This window comes from Lagopus leucura, unplaced genomic scaffold (assembly GCF_019238085.1).
Source record: "Lagopus leucura isolate 7727_CA_CO unplaced genomic scaffold, USGS_WTPT01 Super-Scaffold_739, whole genome shotgun sequence".
In the NCBI taxonomy this organism is placed as follows: domain Eukaryota; kingdom Metazoa; phylum Chordata; class Aves; order Galliformes; family Phasianidae; genus Lagopus; species Lagopus leucura.
In genome coordinates, this window is record NW_024962255.1 from 22,358,259 (window position 1) to 22,379,708 (window position 21,450).

At 53.4% G+C, this 21,450-nt stretch overlaps 2 protein-coding genes across 9 annotated transcripts in view; both read right to left on the minus strand.

The window, feature by feature from the left end:
- Nucleotides 1-4,725: 4,725 nt before the first annotated feature.
- Nucleotides 4,726-10,936, minus strand: LOC122175422 (solute carrier family 2, facilitated glucose transporter member 5-like). The gene is given in 14 exon segments (XM_042863106.1): nt 4,726-5,971; nt 5,974-6,025; nt 6,147-6,329; nt 6,428-6,555; nt 7,052-7,127; nt 7,395-7,496; nt 7,780-7,890; nt 7,972-8,159; nt 8,391-8,523; nt 8,689-8,834; nt 8,936-9,060; nt 9,126-9,286; nt 9,468-9,566; nt 9,859-10,936. Coding segments are annotated over 14 exon segments (1,638 nt in total). The 5' UTR covers nt 9,961-10,936; the 3' UTR covers nt 4,726-5,939.
- Nucleotides 10,937-17,375: 6,439 nt separating this feature from the next.
- The window catches only part of BTRC (beta-transducin repeat containing E3 ubiquitin protein ligase), a 107,473-nt gene continuing 103,398 nt past the window's right edge, over nt 17,376-21,450 (minus strand). For all 8 annotated transcript variants that reach the window (XM_042862911.1, XM_042862910.1, XM_042862906.1 and 5 more), the window contains 2 exons: nt 18,779-18,972; nt 17,376-17,789 (listed from right to left, as the gene is read on the minus strand). In XM_042862911.1, the coding sequence (XP_042718845.1) occupies nt 18,811-18,972 (162 nt within the window). In that variant the 3' untranslated portion in view covers nt 17,376-17,789; nt 18,779-18,810. The remainder of the gene's footprint in view (nt 17,790-18,778; nt 18,973-21,450) is intronic.

Below are 21,450 nucleotides of genomic sequence, written 5' to 3' on the forward strand. Positions count from 1 at the left end.
CCTGTCCTCCCTGGCTGTGAGTCTGATCATCCTGAAAATTAAAAAGAAACCCGAACACAGCAGCACTTGAAGAGACTGAGTGGGGACAGGCATTGAGTTCCTGCTGCAGAGCCCCTAGCTCCCACTTCTGCCGTGTGTGCCCCCAGTGTGGGCACGCTGTCAGGCAATTCCTGTCCCACCCAGCAGCTCTCTCTGCCCCCAAAAGTAAAAGGAAGAAAAAGCCGTGCTGAGTCACAAGGCAGCTCTTCCCACCCTGCTCCCTACCCCATGGGGGGGATGCCTCACCCCCTGTGCCTGTCCTACAGGGGGCAGAGGGGTGCAGAGGGGCCATTTGGGCTCCAAACGGTGGCACTTTATACCATGAGCAAATATTTGCTAATGGCAGCACGGCCGGGAGAACGTAGCGGAGCTGCTCCCCCCACCGGGGCAGGCAGGGAAATGAATATGAATTTATCATGATTAGGTGAACCCAGCAGGGAGAGCGGGAGAGAGAGGGCCAGGCAGGGAGGGGGCGGGCGAAGATGGATCTGTGCAATAAAATTAAATAAGGACACCAAATAGAGTCGCTGCTCGCGCGCCTGCCCGCCCGCGTGCTGGGCCTCTCCCGCCCTCCCTCGCTCCTCCGGCTTTGCTGATTTCTCTCTTTCCTCAAATTTATGAGGCCAATTATGAAGATGAGGTTGGAAGTTCTCAGAAGTTCACTAAATGCAAAGTGCGGTCCCTGCTGTTCCCATCAAATTAATTAACCGAGCGCTATTGATGGCCGGGCGACGTCGGTGCGGCGTGGAGCGAGAGGGAATGGCTGCTGGGGTGCAGCTGGGGGGGGACGGGGGACCCTGTGAGGTGTCCCAGGGCAGCAGCCGTGTGCCTGGTGCACCCCTGCCCATAGGGGCGGTTCCTGGGGGTCCTACACAGCCCCTATGTCTGCTGTGTCCCCATAGCAGTGAGATGCACGCTCTATGGGCGACCTGCTGGGATGCTTGTAGGTGGGAGATGCAGAGCCCCAGGCTGAGCTCAGCCACCACCCAGCCAGCCCTCCCCTCACTCATTTTTGGGGGAAAACAAACCCAAAGCAATTATGTTGCTCAGAGACGCCTCACCCCTGTGCTGTGCTGCAGCCAGTGCTTGAGGCTGGCAGAGGACGGTCCCAAGCCCTTTCAGAAGGCCTGGTCCTGAGGCCCTGGATCAAGCCCAGAAGGTCTCCATTTTCTGCTCTGCCGCTCTGTGCCTCAGTTTCCCCCCTCCTTGCATTTCTTGGGGCTGTTTGCTCCATGCATTGCCAAACCAGCATCCCAGTTTCCAGGGAGCGCAAAGACACAGAGAGATGCCCCCCAGAACAGCCTGATTTGGCACCAAATATTTGTGCCATGGATTGCCTGCACTATCCAGGCATGAGAACCTTCACCCCGCAGCGCCACGAGGTCTGAGACCACGCAGCCCCCCATCCCAGGGCTGTAGGGCCGGCTCTCCTGCTGCCCCGTCATCAGTGAGCTCTGCTTGGGCCACACGGCGGCACAAACAGCCGCGTTTACAGAGGCGTTTCTCTCCAGCAGAGCCATAACTCAGCTCCTGTCACCACGGGAAAGGGGAGGCAGGCTCTCCAGTCTCCTCGGATGGGAGACGTGTTACTTGCCGATAATTTACCTGCTCGTGTCAAATCGAAAAAAGAAACAGCCCGGCAGCTCCTGGGCTGCTGACGCTGGGCTCAGAGAGGGAAAAAATCAATCCCAAACGCGGGAAGGAGCGGTTTGAGAGCAGCCGGCTTTGGGGCCGGGCTCCCTGCCGGCTGGTGCTGTAGGGCTGAGCTCGCAGCCTCGTCCTGCCCCACAACCGGCCCCAGCCACGGCCCAGAGCTGCGCAGGTGGGGTGGGAGGGGGAGATGATGAGGAACCTCGTCGGGAAAGGAGGCGGAAATCAGGGAGAGGTGAGGGGACAGGCAGCAGAGGGAGCTGGAGGACCGGGTAAGGGCAGCGCGGGGATGCCCGAGGTGGAGGCGGCCCGGCTCCGTGCAGCTCCTTGTCGCGGGGATGGGATGCCGGGGTAGGAGGTGGGTTGAGATGGCGCAGTGACCCCAAGCCAGGGGCGGGCTCAGCCCGTGCCTGCAGCCCGGCTCCTGCACCAATCCCTGTCACCTCCTCCAGGTTTACACGCAGCGAGGTCCTGAGCCGGCAGCACTGAGCCTGGAAGGACGCTCATCCCAGCAAGGGGATTTGGATGGCTCTGTGACCATCAGCAGCAGAGCAGTGAGCCATCAGGGAGCGGGAGGACCTGGTGCAGGTACGGCAGAACCTGAAATTGTCCCCCTGCTCTGCTCCCTCTGCCTCCTGCTGAGCCCCGGGGTGCAGAACTCACCAATTGTTCCTGCAGTCAGCACAGTTTGCCTTCCCATTTGGCAGGCCAGGCCGTGGGTCTGAGCTCTGGGGACACCAATCCCAGCTGCAACCCCCGGCCCCACCTGCCTCCCTCCCAGCTCCCTCCCTCTACCCTTGCCATTCCCAGCAGCAGGAGCCAATTCATGGCCATGGGTGCCATGCTGGGACAGTACAGCCCCTGGAGCTTGGGTGGTCGAAGGCACTTGCTGCTCCCAGGAAGCAATGCCCACAGCAGGAAGGTCTCACTCTTGCTGCTGTGCCAGGTACTGCAGTGGTCTTTGTGGTGCCTCCAGGCTTCTGCTGCTGTGGTCTCTGCCATTCCGGATGGGCACTTGTTATGCTTTTCAACAGATAGCATTTTTCTACTCCCCATTTCCCATGCTCTGCAAAGCTGCAGCAGCTCACCCTGCTCCTAAGGTTGTACCATTGGGACACACCAAGAGATCGCCATTGAAACACCCAAAGGAGGCACCACTGGGACACCTCAAGGGTTCCTATGGGAACACCATTGGGACACCCCAAGGATCCGTCAAGGGGACACCCCAAGGGGATGCTCCAAGGAGACACCATTGAGACATCTCAAGAGGACATTATGGGGACGCTCCAAGGAGACGCCACCGGGACACTCTGATGGCCAGCACCCACAGCCACTGGGGGATTTGGGTCTGGGGGGCCCCTCTTGCTCATTCTCCGTTTTCTGCCTTAATTAGAACCCGGAGAGACCGGGCGAAATCGCATTAGCGCGGGGCCCCGGTGCGCGGAGCCATCCATCTTTTTTTATTACAGCGTAATGGGGCTGCTCGCGAGGCGCCGTGCGATTTGTCACAGGCCTCGTTCCCTGATAACGGGCATTTGTCATCACTTTCTTCCCGTGTTAATGTCATCATCGGCGGGCTGACAGGCGGACCCGCGCAGGGAGCGCTGGCGACAGACCACATCCGTCAACCTAATATTTCCGTGGCTGTGGGGATCGGCCGGGCTGAGCGCACGCATTAAGGCGCTTATGGGGGAGAGAGAGGGAAAGGAAAAAAAAACTAAAAAAAAAAAAGCTAAAAAAAAGAAAAATAGAAGAAAAAAAAAGGAAAAAAAAAAAAAAAAAAGAGCCATTGTCATTCATTAAAATGTTGGCACGAGCGAGTCACTGCAGGGGACACAGCCGTGGCTTTCTGCTGGAGGACGCAGCATCTCCTGGATCGCATCTGGGGCAGCAAAAGGTCTTTGGTAAGAGGGGAGGAGATAAGTGGGATGGTTCCCCCCCATGTCCCACCCCAAGGGTTTGTGCCAGGGCTCATTGGAGGCGTTGGTGGGATGAAGTGAGCAGCCTCAGCCCCATGGGGTGGTGGGAGGAAGGGGAAACCCCCAGTCCTCCACCAGGGACCTGACCCCGGCCTGCTGCTGATGATAATTTGTGGTTGGGGGCGCTCAGGGCTTCGCCCCCCAATATTTGGCTGTTTCCATGGAAACTGAGGGTGGGAATAGGGAGAAAGGTGCTTGGGATCATGGGTCTTCATGGGGGGGCTGTCATTTTCAGTTCTTTTCTACTCTTTGGGTAATAACGCAGAATAAGGATTTTTAATTTAATGTCTGTATTTCTAATACCTCTGCAGGGCATCTGGGGGCTTTCAGCAGGTGCTCCCAGCCAATTCTGCCCACTGCCTCCCCGGCTCTGCCCTGCACATCCCAGGACATCCCACCCATTCCCAGGTTGGGAGTTTGGGGTTTTCCCCAACAGCCGATGGGGAAACTGAGGCACACAATGCCGCACCCCCAATGCGCTCCCACCATAAATCGCTGCCCTCTGCGGGCCGACCGCCTTTTGGGAAGGATTTGTTGGGGGTGGGGGGATGGGAGGAGTGGGACATGGCTTGTGTGCGGCGGCAGCGATGCGCTCCCATAAATCGAGAGGCAATAGCAGCAGTGGGGGGGGCACGGAGCACCCCTGCCGCCCCATCCCTGCACTCTGCAGAATCTCCTGCTCTGCACAGAGCGCAGCGTGGAAAATCCCCCGGCGGGGAGTGCGGACGCGTGTTCTTTGTAAATGAAGAACATAATTAACATTAAATTAAGGTAATACAAATGAAGACAACACAGCGCCTGACAGGATGAGTGTTTGGGGAGGCAGTAGAGAGAAGTGATTCATATTTTTAATTTACTGTACAAATAGACTAGCAGGGCTGGGGGGGGGGGGGGGAAAGGGCCATCCGAGTGCAGTGGGGATTTCTTTTTTTTTTTTCCTTCTTTTTTTTTTTTTTTTCTTTTTCTTTTTCCCACTGTTGTTTTGCTGTGCTTTAAGCACACAATGACTATTAAAGTCAACTGCCCATATAATAGGACATCTCCTACATGAGCGCTCTCCGAGAGGCAGCTTGCTGCAGCCATAAATCCCGGCAGTGCCATCTGCTGGCGCGCACCTCGCGCCCCGACCGCCCCGGCACCGACCCGCTCCGCCATACGGGATCCTTCCTTCTCTTTCTATAGGGAAGCACGCTTGTGCACGTATAGCTATTTTCTGAATAGCTCATCCTTCAAAGACGCGTTTTGGAGAGGTTGGGTTGGGGAGCGTTGGATCCCAGGAAACGTGCTGTGGTTTGGAATGGCACACATCTTCACTCTCCTCTCCACCCAGTGCTCCTTCCCTCAGCACTGGGCGCACCGTAGGAAGGCACCCCGGGCAGATCACCTCTGTCTTTGCTTCCACAGATCCTAGCAAGGCCGTGAGTACCCTCACGGCACCGAAGTCACTTCTCTGTAACACCTCTGATTTTTTCAAAGCCTTCCCCTCACCATCGCTGTGTCATCCCCTCATCCTCAGTGCCCTCTGAGTATGGCTGAATCCTTTTGGTGGGCTTGGGCAGTGCTGGAGCCCTGTACTTCTCCCAACCCCATGAGGGATTATTTAGAACTACCACATTGTTTGAGCTGAAGGAACTCTTAAATGCCACCTGGTCCCATTCTGCATTGAATGGGGGCACCTACAGCTTCGTCAGGTGCTCAGAGCCCATCCAGCCCGACCTTGGGTGTCTCCAGGGAAGTGAATGTCCCCACCCCTCCCCTCTCTGGGCGACCTGTGCCTCAGCCCCAGTTCACTGGGCAATTTTGGTGGTAGGAGGTTGTTTGGACTCAATGTTAGAGGTCTCTTCCAACCTTAATGATTCCACAACATGACAGCAGGGCTCGTGGGTCACACCGGCACGCAGGGGTCGAGGGGTCACTGCTTGCCACGGGGAGGGCACGGGGCATCTCCTAGGCTGCCCAGCACGCCGGGTGGGAGAGAGAAATAAATACCAGAATAAATAAATACCAGTGGCAAAGAGGCCTGAAATGATGCTGTCGTTTGCTGGGAATGAGAGACACAAGTGTAATTTAGGTTTTGATATTATGAAAGTCTCGCTGCTCTAAAACAGCAGGGCACTCAGTGCCTCATTAATAAAGGATAAACTTGGAGTCTATTTACAATGCACTTTTTGGGGTTATTTACACTCCATTATACATATGTAATGCTGCACATATTTACCGCTCTGTTCTGCTGCCGAGAGCAGCCGAGTCGGGAGGGGGACGTGGAGGATGCTATGGGGCCGTGATCTCTGCTTCCACGGTGTTGGACCAGGCAGTAGGGATCCATACGGACCAGTCGCTGTTCCCATGCGCATCGTCGGGCTGCGGGTTGGCAAGACGTCCAGCAACACCCACCGTTGTCCCTGCTCCCCTCTCAGCACTCGCTGGGGCTCAGGGCAGGCTGTGCTCTGAGCCCTCCAGGCTGCTCTCCGTGGCCCCGTATCCACGGAGCCTCAGCAGCCCCACATGGCACGGTGGGGCGAGGGGTTGGCGGGCAGCAAAGACACGGCTGATCTCCACGAAGGTCTTGTTCTTGGTCTCGGGGACGATGAGGTAGACATAGAGGGCCACCAGCAGGCAGACCCCACAGAAAACCAAGTAGGAAAAGGCACCGGTTGACATCTGGGGACAAGGAGAGGGAAGGGTTGGGGCGGCTGGTCTCGGCTCCTGGGGGAGCAGAGGGGTCAGGGCCATCCCAGAGCCCAACCCGAGGCCATTACCTGCAGGAACGGGAAGATGAAGCCAATGGTGAAATTGCAGAGCCAATTGAGAGAACCCCCCAGGACATAGGCAGCCGAGCGGTGGGACTGCGTGAAGAGCTCGGCTGTCATCAGGAAGGGGACGCCAGCTGCGGAGGGATGGTTGGGTCAGTGGCAGGGGACCAGGATGTCACGGCCCTTTGGGACAATGGGATGGGTACTGGACCGGGAAGCTTCAGTCCTGGTGCTGTGCCCGGGGTCCCAGTGCTGGGGATGCTCAAGTCATCCTCGTGAGAGGTGCTCCAAGGAAGGAAATGAACAAGCAAGCAAAAGTGATAATAACTCCAGGAGGAGTGCAGCCCCCAATGGACTCTTACTCACAGCTCGCCCAGAATAGAAATATGTATATTTTTGTTATAAAAGTCCTATTCATCATTGTTTGTGAACAATGAGCCATTAAAATCCTAATTAAAGATGTAATTACAGTGAATAAAGTCTGGGCTGAGGATGAATTATAGATCTGCTAACGGCTCTGCTAATACATCAACTGGGTAAAGCAGGGCAGGTTCTGTGCCTGAGGTCTGGAGCACCCAGCTCTGTGCTGTCCCCTGTCCCCAGCCCCGGCCCCACAGCCCCCAGGCCCACCTGGCCCCATGCAGAACCCAGCGATGATGCCCACCACGCAGGCAACGGCGACGTAACGCATCCAGGGCAGGGCAGTCTGTGGTGGGACACGGGATGGTGGGACACCAGTACAGAAGAGAGATGGGTGGTCCGGAGCAAAGCAGAGCCAGCTCAGGGAGCACCCATCCCATCCACTGGAGGGTTGGACTTGGTGATCTCAGTGATCTTTTCCAACCTTAATGCTTCTACGCATTCTATGTCTGTGATTCATCCCTTCACCACCCAGCCCTCATTAAGGGTTGCCCGGGGTTGGAATCTCATTAAGGCACCCAAGGCCCATGGGATGGCAATGTCCCAGCCCTACCTGAAGCAGCAGACAGCCAGTGATGCCTGCCAGGCAAGTGCCCATGGCACAGAACCCAGTGATGATGAGGGGCCGCCGGCCCAGCTTCTCAATGGTGAAGCACTGCCAGGGGAGAGCAGAAAGCAAGGGGACAATGGGGATCCCACGGTGGTGATGAGGGTACACTGTGGGTCCAGGTCCAGCTGCAGGCATGGAGTGCTCCTGGTGGCACCTCTATGTCCTCATTCAGATATATGTCCTAAAATTGAGCCTTCTCACCCCATTCTTCCACCCCGTTTTCCTGCCACCCCCCTGCAGAGAGTGGCACAGATGGCATATGGGGTCTATCTGACCCAAGGCTCGATGGCGCTGGGTGCTGAGGTCTGTCTGTCCATCCCTCACTCACCCCAATCAGCCCCGCAACAACTTCAATGGCGCCGGTGCCCACAGTGGTGTATGGGATCTGGGATTTGGGGATCCCTGCGTTCTGGAAGATGGTGTTGGTGTAAAACCAGATCTGCCAAGGAGGGGACTCAATGTGAGCGGGGGCACAGAACTCTGTGTCCCAGCAGAACCAGGCTTCAGGACCAGGACTCACGGCATCGATCCCTGAGAGCTGCATGCCCACATTCACCACCGCCACCGAGAGGGTCTGCCAGCGCACTGAGCCGTCCCGCAGCAGCTGTTGGACAGAGACTGTCTGCACCGAGGAGAGGGACTGCTGCTCCTCCTTCATCTCCTCCAGCACCTCCTGCACATCAGGTGTCCCCAGGAACCGGCGCAGCGCTGTGGGTGAGGGTGGATGGGTGTTCATAAACACGGCATGGGGGGATCCACTGGGCCGTGCATCCCTGGGAGTCAGGGAGATGCCCTGACACCACAGTGATGGGCACCAGGGAAATGCTATGGGATAGTTGAGTGGGAGAGATGATTTGGGTTATACGGGGTATGGGGGCTGTCAGGGTAGTGTGGTAGGATGCATACACGCAGGTGGTTCCCCCCTAGGACAACCCTCACCCTCAGTTGCCCCACAGACATCATTCCTCTCTATCAGTAGGAACCGTGGGCTCTCTGGGAAGCAGTGCAGCAGCAGGAGCTGGAGGGAGGCAGGGATGGCCACCACCGCTAGGAACAGGGGCCAGTACCTGTCCTGGGGAGAGCAGAGATGGAGATGTGTCATGGGGAGGGCAGTGCAGGGCCTGTGGTAGGGGCACAAAAGGGACATTCCATTGGGGGGTAACCCTTGGGGAGGGCATCCCACTGGGGGACATCCCATTGGGCAGTACCCCATTGGGTGATACCCCATCCTGCTCACCTGGCCCAGCAGCTCAGGCAGCCCCAGCACCTGCGCGCAGAACACCCCCAGGCAGATGAAGATGCTGGGCAGGAGGCCCAGGAAACCCCGCAGGTTCTTGGGAGCGATTTCTCCCAGGTAGAGGGGCACCACGCTGAGACAGATACCTGACAGCATGGACAGCAGGGCCAGGCGGTAGGCAGCAAGGTGGCCACACAGACAACCCCCAGACCCTCTCAGGGTTAGGGTTAGGGTCTTCTCCACCCACCTGAGTGCAGCCCGGTGATGGCACGGCCGATGATCACCATCTCGGGGGCTGCCAGCTGTCGGCTGAAGGCCATGAGGCCACCGGCCAGGAGGACGAGCAGAGCGCTGCGTCCCAGCGTGCCGTGCCTATGGGGTACACACAGCAGTGGGGCAGCCCCTACGGCCCCATCTGCCCCGTGCCACCCCCTTACCTGCCATAGCGTGCCACCAGAGTCCCCACCAGCAAAGAGCCCCCCAGCCCGCCCAGGGCGAAGACGGAGACGGTCAGAGAGTAGAGGAGGGTGAGGGGCCCAGGGGGCAGCCCGTGCCCATAGCGCTGGGACCACGTGGCGTTGTAGAAGGCCTTTATGTGCTGTGGGGCAGAGAGATGGGCACTGACTGGAGAGCAGAAAGGCGGGGGGCCAACAGCATCACAGCCAGCCCTGGGGCAACAGCCTGAGGGAAGAGCCAGCACTTCACTGTTGGGCAGGAGTTGGGGTCCCACCGCCTCCACGGAGGGATGCAGATCCCGGTGGGGCTGTGCCATCCCTTACCGCCGCTGGCGAGTTCACCACAGCCAGGTTGTAGCCATAGAGCATGGAGGAGCCGAAGGATACCAGGAGGGTGACGGAGAGCAGGGGGCAGGTGAGGCGCTGGGGGAGAGGAGAGCAACAGAGCCCTGTTCCAAGCACATACCCCAGCCCCACAGAGCTCCCCAGTAGCCAAATCCCAGTCCTGGGAGTTTCCTCTCCCCCAGCCCCCCTTTCTGAGCCCAGTAGTCAGATCCATAGCACTCAGCAGCTCCCGGCTCACGCACACCAAATCCTCACTAATCCCAGTCGGAATCCCGAGCTGGGAACTGGGGGGGGGTTACACACCATGAGGGATGTGGGGAATGGGGATGGGGCAGCCCCCAACCCAGACCCCTGCCTACCCAACACTCACCCCACTGATGTCCCTGCTGGGCCGCGAGGTCCCCTTCTCGTCGGTCTGAGGATGAGGAGGAGGGGAGGAAGGCAGCCCCTGTGCCTGGCTCTTCTCTCCCATTTTCAGATGGAAGGAGGGAAGGGAAAGGAAAAGAAGGAAAGGCAGTCTGAGTATTGTCCCCTGGGCTCATTGGAGGCTTCAAAGTGGGTGGAGGAGGAGTCTGGAACCCTCCCTGCCTCAATGGGGCTCCTCAGGACTGGAAGCAGAGGGTTGAAGGGGATGTCCACATCTCCCAGCACCGCCATCAGCCCCCCACCATCACATCGGGCTGCGAGGCAGCTATGCCCTATCTGCAGTGATGAGGGTAGGAGGGCTGGTGACCCACGTGTCCTGATGAATGGGGGCATCTGCCCTTGTCGGGACCAGGGTGGCAGAGCCCCCAGCCCCAGGCTGCAGCCCCCAGCCCCAGAGAGTAGAGATGCAGCTCATGGCAGCTCAGAGGAATCCAATTTCGCTGCGGCCAGGAGCTGCCTCCCCTGCTGCTAATGAAGTGCCTTTAATTAGCAGTCTAATAGCAAGCTCTTAATTTGCTGAACAGCCAGTCAAAAGGATGGGGACCCCACTAAGCCAGGCTGGCAACAGCTCCAAAAGCTTAAAAGGGACAGGCCAGGCTGGCTGGCCCCACCGTGGGACAGGTCCCTCCACACGGGACTCCCTGTGTCCTGCAGTGACGTTCCGAGAGCCCCTCCATCTCTCTCTGCCTCAGTTTCCCCATGTCTTCATTGGGACATCGACCCGCATAGATATGTGGGACTTCAAGGGCTCTGTCCTCAGAGCAGAAGGACAAGGCTGCTGTCACGGGGCTGTCACTGGATTTAGGAGTAAATCTGGGTTACTGTCACTGGTCCCCAGCAGCTGCTGGAGCTTTGGTGGATGTGCAGGTGGGGACAACATGGTAGGAAGGGAGGGGGGTGAGGAGGAAGCCTGAGGTGTCAATTAAGGGCCACTGGGGAGCCAGGTTAATTGGAGACACTCCTGCGACCTGACCCAGCGATGGTGGCACTCGGTGCGATGGGGACAAGCGCTGGCAAGCAACCCCCACTGCTCCGTGCTGGGATGCAGCTCAGCACTGCGTCTTACAGGCAGCCCCGGTCCTCCCTGACTCCGTGTGCTTTGGGGGGAAAGCAGGAGCCAGACCCCAATCCATCCCATTCCCTCCCACTCTCACCCCTGCAGTGAGTGCTCGCAGTCACCTCCTATCTGGGTGCTCTCCCACTGCAGGAAGGCCACGTACCTGCACAGAGCCCTTCCAAGCCCAGGTTTTCCTCCTCCAAGCCCAGCAGCCCTGGCACAGCAGCCCCTCACCTCAGCAAACATCCCCAGCAGCCACGAGGCTCCCACCATTAATGTGCCCAGCAGGCCGACACCGACTGATTTCCCTCTTCCCCAAACACTCCTTGCTGAAGTGTGCGTATAAAATTGAAAGAAAAAACAAGAAAGAAACCACCACCAGAAAATTTCATTTTAAAGCCGTGGGTCGATCAAACGCTGTTAATTTGGAGATATGGCAAACATTACTTTCCTTCTCCATTTGAAGTGGAAATAAGGCACACATTTTTAAAAGGAAAGGGTAATTAAGCACTGAATCTATTTAAGATAAGCTGCCTGGCACTCACTCTGTTCCCACAGAAATTTACAATGAAGATTGCTTTTCTGTCTCAGATCCTGTGCTCCTGGATGTGAAGGCAGAATTGCTGGGAAGTTCTCCAGCTCTGATGGGTTGGAACTGGATGGTCTTTGGGGTTCCCTCCAGCCCCACTATCCTGTGACTCTCCCATCTTTGGGGTCCCTTCCAGCCCAACCATTCTGTGATTTTCTCACCTCTGGGGTCCCTTCCAACTCGATCACTCTGTGATTCGATGACCCTTGTCTTTGGGCATCGATGGGAAGGAGAGGAAGGGTTGGCTAGGGATAGAGCAGGATAGGAACAGCAGAGGATAAAGCAGCACAAATCGACGACGTATGTATTAAAAATCCAACCCTCTCCAAACAAAGCACGCGGCTGCTGGGAATGCTGTCACAAGGAGAGATGGGGATTGGAGGTGACAGGACTCCCAGCCCAGCAGAAAGCAGGAGGTTCGCCATCTCCATCCCCTGCTGCTTCCCAAGAATGGAGCCAGCAGGGAGAGTGGCAGCGGGCGCACGGCAAGTGTTTGTTTTGTGCCCACCCTGGGAGCCGGGATCTTAAAACCGCAGTCGCCTTTGTGTTAAAAGGGGCTGTTAAGTAAAACGGGAAGATCTGAGGTTGCCATCCGCAGAGCATTTGTAAGAGAAAGGTATTCTGAGGCCAAGGGTGCTCGCATTTGAATTGTCAGCATTTCAGCATCCCCAGCCATTGTGTCGCATGGCGGTGCTGCGATATGTCAATTACTCACTCATTATTGAACAGCAGGATTCTGATTAGCTTATAAAACAAATTTGTGCTTCTCCTACCAGGATCTTGCAAGTGTACCCAGAAAAGCACAGTCTTTATACTTTTATAGGCAAGATGGTTGTGGCTCGGTGCCTCGCATCCACTCTGACTTACAGGGCAGACGCATTCGACCCAGCTAGAGGCCACCAGTCATTTGGTGGAGTTTGTTAATTAAAAAGTATGCTGTGGTTTTAGGAAAAAGTGGTGGTGGTGGTGGGTTTTTTTCCCCTCTTTCTGCCTTCCAGAGCACAGACAGAGGCCCGGGAGCAGCCCCCAGGCTGGTGCTGGGGCAGGGAGGTTCGTGCATGTCCAAGTGCAAGGCACAGCCCTGATGGTCCAACACTGTCCTTCATCCCAAAAGGAACACAGGAGAGGTTCACAGCTTAACCTTTGTATTTGTATTTAAGTTATTTTCTGAACAGTTAAAAAAAAACAAACCACACTGTTACCATGACCCTAGCTCAAGTGAACATTAGTACATTAACTACACATCACCGTAACATAATCACAAAATTCAAAGCACTCGTTACTTAAGAATCCAGATAACAAATATAGCAGAGTAACAAACCAAAAACTCTGGAGAAGCCACGTCCTTCTCCCCCCCCCCAGCCCTCAGTCTGAGCAGGGATGCAGCACAGGACAGTTTTTGGGGTGACCACCTACTACAAAAGGGACCCATCCAGCAGTCAGTTACCACACATTAAGGGCTCGTACATCCATGCACATCAGCATCCCTCTGGTTTTCAGTGTATCAGTTTAACGTCACCGAAGATTAACCAGTGGTGACAACTCCTGTGAGATATCCACGGGACAAGCAGGGAAGCCCAGCGGTCTTTGGGAACAAGCACAAAGTCACGGGGAGAATTTTCTGACAAGACAAAGGATGATTTATTCTGGCTGTGTATCAAGGCTCACCATGGGAGAGGAGCTCTGGGAACGTGCCAGGAGTTAGGCTACAGCTCATTAAAAAAAAAAAAAGGAGTGAGGGGGAAAGGAGGGGAACCAAATCTCAGCCTCAGCAGGCAACCATCCCTCCCAGCCCACTGCTGGGGATGGGCAGAAGGAATGTGCCCGTGGGACCTGCCGCTTCTGTTCTGGTATTAAGTGAGGACAAAGACCGTGGCCCTCACGCCAATCAACCCAGCGGGATGTGCTGGCTGGATGAAGGAGGGATTTCATATGGAGACCTCTCCAGGGACAGCCAGGTCTCCTGCCGTTCCCCTTCCTTCTGGGAAGCTGTTAATGCTCCTTGGGGAACAGCAGCAGGGCAAGGCTCAGCACGTCAGTGCATCATGCATGCCACTGGGAGACCTGGCAAAGTCCTCTTGGTCACTGCAGTTCAGACCTCTCACCCCGTGCCCCAGTGCAGCTTAAACGTGGGCATCGCTGGACCCACCCATTCCTGCAGGCACTGCTTGATGACTTCCTGGCATTTCTGATGTCCTTACAGTAACCCTTCATCCTCGTGAGCCAAGTACACCAGCTAAGAACCCTGTTTTTGCAGCACTGTCCCCGCTCGTGCAGAGCTCCATCTCACCCCCACGCTTCCCTCCTAGCCTTCAGCCACATGGTTCTCTCCTCCTCTCCTCCCCAGGCCTGCAGCAGGAAGGCTGGGGCTCCTCTCCTCTCATCTCTTCCCAAGGAGAGCTGGTAGTGCCGTGCCTCAGCACAAACACCGACTGCATCAGCCACAAGTCAGACCTACAGGTGTGAAAGGAAGGCGCTCTCAGAGACGTGCTGCCCCATCAGAGCCAGGATGCTGAAGGACTGAGAGCCAAGCCTGGAGCCCTGCTCAGACTGAGGAAGGAGTGCGTGACAGGGGCAGGGAACATACCTGGGGCAGGGAACGCGCATGGTAGTCTCCAGTTTTTTCAGTGTCGTTAAAAAAAAGAAAAGAAAAAAAAAAAAGAAAACAAGGATCCTTTAGAGCTGGAGCAGGTGGCAGGTAGGTGGAGCACGGTGGTCCAAGTCAGCTTCCAGCTCAGGAACAAGTGTAAAGCATTTCAACGTTTCTGATGATCAGGCTTCTCGACTTGTCACCTGCATCCTTCCCTTCCGGCAGCAGACGTGTCTGTCCCTGAAGGTTACTGGGGAGGAGACAGCCACACAAGTTCCCTCGCTGCAAACTCCTTTGTGCCATTTTCTATTTGCATATTTTAAAGCAAGCTGAATTCCTCTGAAGATGAGAAATATTTGCAGCACAACGGTGTCCTATTGCCAAAGGAGTCACAAGCAGGAGATGGTGTGGCCAGAGGGACTGTCCTGCTTTGGATGCCCCACACCTGCAGCACTCAGATCCCGCAGCGCAAGGGGAAGGCTCTGCGAGCTCCCTGCTTGTGGGAGAAGTGACCACCTCTATGCAGCAGAGGTATTTCATTTCAAAGCCATGTGCAACACTTAAAGCCCACAGACACCTTCAGCCCCTTTTGTCTCCTTTCTGTAGGCAGGTGCTAGCTCTTTTCATCATAAGCTCTGCAATTACTCCAACCTGGCTGAGGGATTACCCATTCAGTTCATGCTGAAACCTCTCTCACAGGTGCTCTTGCCCTCTCATGCACAAGCACACGTATGCTAAGGGGGGAAGTTTGAAAAAGCCACTCTTCTCTGACTCTGGGAGATGTACTTACCAGACCGCTCCTCCCTGTGTGCAAATGAACACCACCAAGTGCCAGCCTGTGGCAGCTTCAAGTTCAAGTTACATCAGTTCACTTCAGTTTCCATCCTAGCTATCAGAAAACGTGTACAACTCAGGGATGGGTTAAGAATCCTCAGCCTCCTGCAGTTCTGTATGAAGTACCCAGACACAGCCCTTACTTGAAGGGGAGACACCGTTCCTATGTTTGCCAAAAAATGGGAGTTCAGCTGTTGCTCCCAAACTGTACCTTAAAGAGCTTTAGACAGCAGAGTTTGAACTACAGTACCACTTGAAATACCCAGCACTTAGAAGTTACAACACAGCAGCATGGAGCAGCAGGGCTATGACAACCACAGCAGTCTGCAGCAGTGCGCTCCCTGCGCCTGGCCAGCCAGCCTTCTGCTTCTCCCAGATTTCTGCAGACAGTAAAATAAAACACACCTCTGCAGGTGCTACCCACAAAGATGCAACTAAAACATTAGAAGTTCTGCAGCTGTCAGAGGCTGGAGTAACAGATCACTGTTTTCCACAGTAACCTAAATGTGAAAGGCAGAGGACAACCAGACAAGATGAGGAAAGTGACTACCAGATCTGAAGCCAAGCTTTATCCCCTACTGATATGTAACCATGCTGCAGACCTTGTAGTAACTGAACTAAGAGGAACTGTGTGCAAGCAGGATTAAGAATTAGACTCTGAACTTCAACTGAGAGAAGTCTGGGATGTAAACCTGGATGCTCTCTGCTCCCCTTCCAGTTTTGCTCTGGGACTGCAGTGCAGCTGATATGTGTAACTGTCTGAAATCCACAGCAACCTTCTTAGACTCAAAAGTAGCATCAAAATTAGTTGCAAATGAACTTATTATTATGATCCAGAACATTTAGGGCTCTGCAGAGGTAGGTCATACTGGCAGTGCTACCTGAGCAGAGTAGAGCTAACCTGTGAGATCCTTTTTACAGCAACAGTTCCAACAGAGAACAGGAGTGTCATCACACGCTCTGAGCTGCTCTTTTGAACTGAGGCAGTCTCCAGGCTCAATGAAACTACAGGAGCTGGGTGCTCAGCACTGCTGCCCATGCATTTCAGGACCTGCTTTCCATTCCTCCCTACATCCACTGCCATGTTGTCCATCCTGACTGTCACCAGAACAATTTAAGCCCTCTGGACTGCTCTTTGGGGACTCTTGGTCCAGCTCCTTGCAAAACTTCATTGGTAGAAAAAGCACATCCCAAGCAATTAGACACAACACAACTGCTTCCCTAGCAAAGTGAAACTGATGAGAATAGCTGAATAAAATGTCCCATCTGCCAAGTTCCAAGTTTAAAGGGTGTTAGAAAGCCTGTTTAAAACCCTTCCAGCCCAGAAACAAAGGACCCTGTTTCCTACTGCAGGACTGGAGCACCTCCCCACTGAAGCAGTGAGGGTTATTCAAGACGTGGGCATGGCCTGGAATGGCCAGGGACTGATATACACCCTTTCCTGATCCAGTTGCAGGCCTGCTGCAATTCCCTTCAGCTCAGTAAAAAGAGGTATGTCACATCAGATCTCTGTCTAGTTCAGAGACATGCAGAATTGTTTCACACGTCCCTCTCCTCCAGGGCTATTTTTATCTTCTAAACAACAGCAATTTGCAAAAGACTCAGCTAGGGAGCAAAGATCCAGCTCAGCTACCAGCAAAGGGACAAATCATCCCGTGTCCCTGAACCGCAATGCAGCACGCACGCAGGTTAGACAACAAAGGCGATCCTATCCCTCCCACCTCAGGCTTTTTAGCAAGGCCAGCCCCAGAAATGTTGCAGAACTGCTAACCTTACTGCCTGTGCTCACGGCCACCACTGCCCACCTGCCATCACCAGGGGACCGTGCCTTTGATGGAAAGGCAGGGGCATATCCAGCTTGCCTCCTTGCCCCAGCCTCAAACCTCAGCCAGAACAGAGAATGGTTCCTAAGCCACCGGCAACACACTGCCTTCAGGGAGAAAAACGGGGGCCAGATTGTCCTTTGCACAAATGATTCCTTTGTTAGTGAAATACTGCCCTCAGACAACGCTGCACCGGGACAGGGGGAACTGGACATCAGCCCCAGTCCCTCATGCTTGGGACTTTGGCAGAGGAGAGCTTAACTTTTCACTGAATAGCATTCCTCAACCAAGCAGATGTTAAAGGAGACTACAATGCACATCCAGCTTTCAGAGGGTTAGCAGAGCAGGCAGGAGAGAACAGAGATGGATTTGGCTCATCACAGTCAAATTTCAAGGGTCCTCTCTCCAAAAGAATGGTCAGAACAGCCAAAAGCTGCAGTGGTGTGGGGAGTGAGGTCTGGCGTTTCTGTCGCTCTTCAGAGCTGAATGCTTTACAAAGGCCTAGCAATGGAGATGGATTTCAGCGGGAGAGCAGCAGCCTCCTCCCCACCCACCCTCCCACCCTGAGGTGACTCTCCCAGCAGGGTGAACTGTGGCTGTAAGTCTTCTGCTTAACAGCAAAGCAACACGTTCTGGCAACATCTTAAATATATTCACAGGACATCTGTGACGGGGTTTGGAGGGAAACCAAACAGGGTAAAGGGAAGGGGAGTGAATAGGAAAACGGGGATGAGGGAGGAAAGGGATGGATGGAGAGGTTTAAAAATGTTATTAGTTCACGAAAGATAAAAGTCATCTTCTGATTTAGCAGCACTTTAGCAGTCAGCCACGCTGAGTAGACCCTGTCTGAGATCAACCGCATGCCAACTTTGTTCCAGAAACAAGTCTGAGAGCCTTCTCTCTTCGGCAAGTATTGGTTACGTGGATAGTTCTTTTGTCCTGGCATTGGCAGATAATATAAATACTGCAGCTTAAATGAGTCCTGAGAACAAAAAAGAGAAACCAAACAAACCCCATTTGTACTAAGCCTTTCAATGATTGAAAATAACGTCTTACTGATCAGAGTGTTTGAGAAAATCAAGGCAGCTGATGTGACAGCCCTGACACATCACTGCGTATTTACTCATCAAACAAGATATAAGATGTGCTCCAGAACAGAGCATTTTCATGGAAAAATGTCACTGAGAACACTCCCTGCAGAAGCCTGCCAGCTCATCTGCCTTTTTTCTCAAGCTACTAACAGCAGTGGTACCCATCACAGCGGGCAATCATGCCATGCCACTCTGATTACAGACATCAGATCCACTCTGCAACTGACCCAAACTTAAGAAACACAATTTCCTCCCCATACTGTGTTGGCCAAGACAAAGGGATAAGGCAATAAGCAAACCAGCCAGGCTCAGACATGAGCAATTTACACCCATGCTGTAGCAAAAGAAGTGCTGGGCCCAGTTAGTAAATGATTTTGCATATTGATGCACCTCGACTTAATCTGCCCGGTCTTGTGCCTCAGTGCCTCCTCCCTTAGCCAAACAGTTCTCTTGAATCAGCTTGCTGCAGAGTGAGAAGGATGGTCACCACTTCAGCAGGAGGGAATAAAGCTGATGCCTCTTGGCAAAACGCTCCTGCCTGGTGAAACTGCCCAGGGTCAGGCCATCTGCACCTCTTGTTAGGCAGCAGCTGCTCTACTCGCTCTGCAGAAACCCTTCTTCCTTCTAGACAGCAGTAATAGCTGATTTAATTATTGATGATGATGGACAGTGGAGGAGTTCTTCAGGGGAGCTCACGGACACCGCATGTCACAAATACTTGGATAAAGGCCTTCTTGTAAGGCAACAGAAACCACTTCTTTCCTTTTACAGGACACTGCAGTTACTGTCCAATCAAAATGAGAAATACTGATACACCCAGCTACGTATTCAAGCTGCGTGCTCACATTACATCCAGTGTCACCTCTGAGATAATTTTTACCTGTGCGAGTGTGAGGTACAGTGTACTGTTATTTATCTTGAGATGTAGGTGTATGTTCTGGATGGGGAACGAGTGGATTCTGCTTGGGCAGCTGGGTCATTCAGAAAATCCCAGATGAGGATGGTGTCATCGTGTGAGCTGCTGACGATCTGGAACTCGTCAAACTGAAGTCGAAAAACTCTTCCAGAATGCTCCTAAATGGAAGACACGGCATGTGAATTCACAAATTCTAGCATTATATTAATTTCTCAGTCAGTAAACCTCATATGACACATCGTCCAGCCCCAGAACTAAACCACCCTTGGTGAAACAAGCTTGCTGTATCTGCATTCTTGGCTCGCCAGGAATTTTACATTACATTTATCGCATTACTCCTTCTGTCCCCATGAATGCACTGTGAACAAACCGAGCTCCCTCCACCATACAAGGCAGCCTTGTGAGGCTGATGGGAGCAATGCCTTCCTTGTTCTTTGGCTCCTTCCTGAAATCACGGTGTTCCCAGATGCAGTAGGTTACAGGGGGATTAGGATTTTGCAGTCAAGGCTTGGCACCACTGCCACTGCTCAAGAGGGGAGAGCTTAATACTGGAGGACACTAAGGAGCCTGTTGTAAAGTCCAGTGACACAGTAATAATTCCTCTTAAGTAGTTCTAAAAATATGATCTAGAAAGAGGATTCTTTATAGCCTGCATTTTGCTCAGAGGCTGAGTGGAAATGGCATGATGATTTGGCAACAGTTCAGACTATAATTAACAGAAGGTAGCAGAAAGATCCTGGATATCAAAAAGCAAATCCACTAGGCTTTCCCTTTTGTGCTAGGCACTTTTTCCTGGTGCTTACTGCCACAGGAGTGAGCAGCATCCTCCTCAGGAAAAAGAGGACACCGTGCAGGCGGGACAAGCCCTCTCTCTCTAATACATTTCTCTGTGGTTCCCTGTGGCCTAAGGTCAGGAAAAAATGCTTAGAAGCATTTTACAGCTTTTTCAAATATTTGCACAAAAGAGAATTGTTAGCTACTAAAAAGGAAGCCTGTGTCTTATGGCACAGAACTCTGAAAATACAGCTTGGTTTGAAAGCATGGAGAGAACAGAACAGCTGCCTTAAAGGGAGCCTCTAAAGCTCCAAATTAAATATACACACTCCAAAATCAGATTCTGTTTTTATGACAATTTTGTTATAGAAGCCCAACCATTGGGACCTTCATGATCTTCTGACCCAATAAGTGTACCTGATAAGCACTTCATGGGCTTCTACTCAGTTCCAAAAAGAAAAGTATTTCCAGATCCTGTTTTGCATCAGTGAAGTAAAGCAGCAGTTGCTAAAAAAGTACCACAACAATAACCAGATCCACCGAGGGACCCTTAACAAAGGCACCAAGAGAGAGGTATTTCTACAAACTATTCTGAAAAGTCCTTTTCCTCCCAGCCCCTGTAGGCTAAGACTGCCCTAGAAGTTCCACGCAGCCCTCCCCAGCACGGTTGCAGTGACAATAAGCAGGCTGCACGCCCTGAGCTCAGGCTGCAGGGAGCTGGGCCCTTCAGCTCAGAAGGAGAGTTGTGCTGTTTGCTTATTCTGCGCCTGGAAAGCTTCTGTGACACTTGTGTGGCCGCTGCTCCAGCTCACGGGAGGGACCTGGCATGCAGTGAGCATTTGTTATCTGTGCACTTTCCTCCTACTGTTTGAAAATTGAACATGAGCAGCAGGAGACTCACGATGTTCATTGTGCAGCCAGGTTTAATTTTGGAGGCCAAGAGAAGAGAGGGGAAAAAAAAAACAGCTATGGGTAAGCGTGTATAAGGACACCCTGTTGCCATAAACATGAAAAGCCCTAAAAGCACTATGACAGCCTCCTCTGCCCCTCCTCTTCTGGCTTCCTCCATTGCTATCAGAAAGGGATTTATGAGTATCCACGTGTTGAGATTCCTACAGTGTTTCCATCCCACCGCTTCTGATTTATAATACAATTAGCTGGGGCACTCTGGCTGTCCACTGCTGGAAAATGCAGAGGAAATCGCACCAGTGAAATTAAGTCTACAGGTTACTAGGCACACATTTGTCTCGGGCTGGAGCAGAAACACCACTAATGTCACGCTGAAGTCTTGGACTCCTGGGATACGTGTTCATGGGCACAGAGTTATTCCACAGTTTGCAGCTGGGTGGCTGACGACAAAAGGGTTTTCTGGACTTCAGCCACAAAACTATTTGTAGTTTTCTTCGGCTACCAAGGAGGTTTTTCAGCACAGTACCTGCAGGCATCCAAGGCTCTCACCGACTCTTACTTTGCAGCTTATGGTCCAAATACAGGATTGGAAAAGAGCTAGTGTGACTTAACGACCTACTGCCTGTCAACCCTCAAAGCCTGTGCAAAATGTGAAGCAAAATACTTTAGTGAAATCTACAGCAACTGTAGCAGTTTGGGTGGTAGATGAGGGTGTGGGACAGCTAGAGCAGCAGCAGGTCTGATGTCCACCAAACTCCGACATCATCCAAAAATTTATTTGCTAAAAGAAAACAATAATTCATTACTTCTTTTTCAACATGGATTCAGCACTGGACCAAAATCTTTCTGTAACCCCGGCGTAAGTCTGTCAGAGCAGAAACAGCAAACATGTCAGAGGAATGCTGAAGGAATAGGAATAGGAATAGGAATAGGAATAGGAATAGGAATAGGAA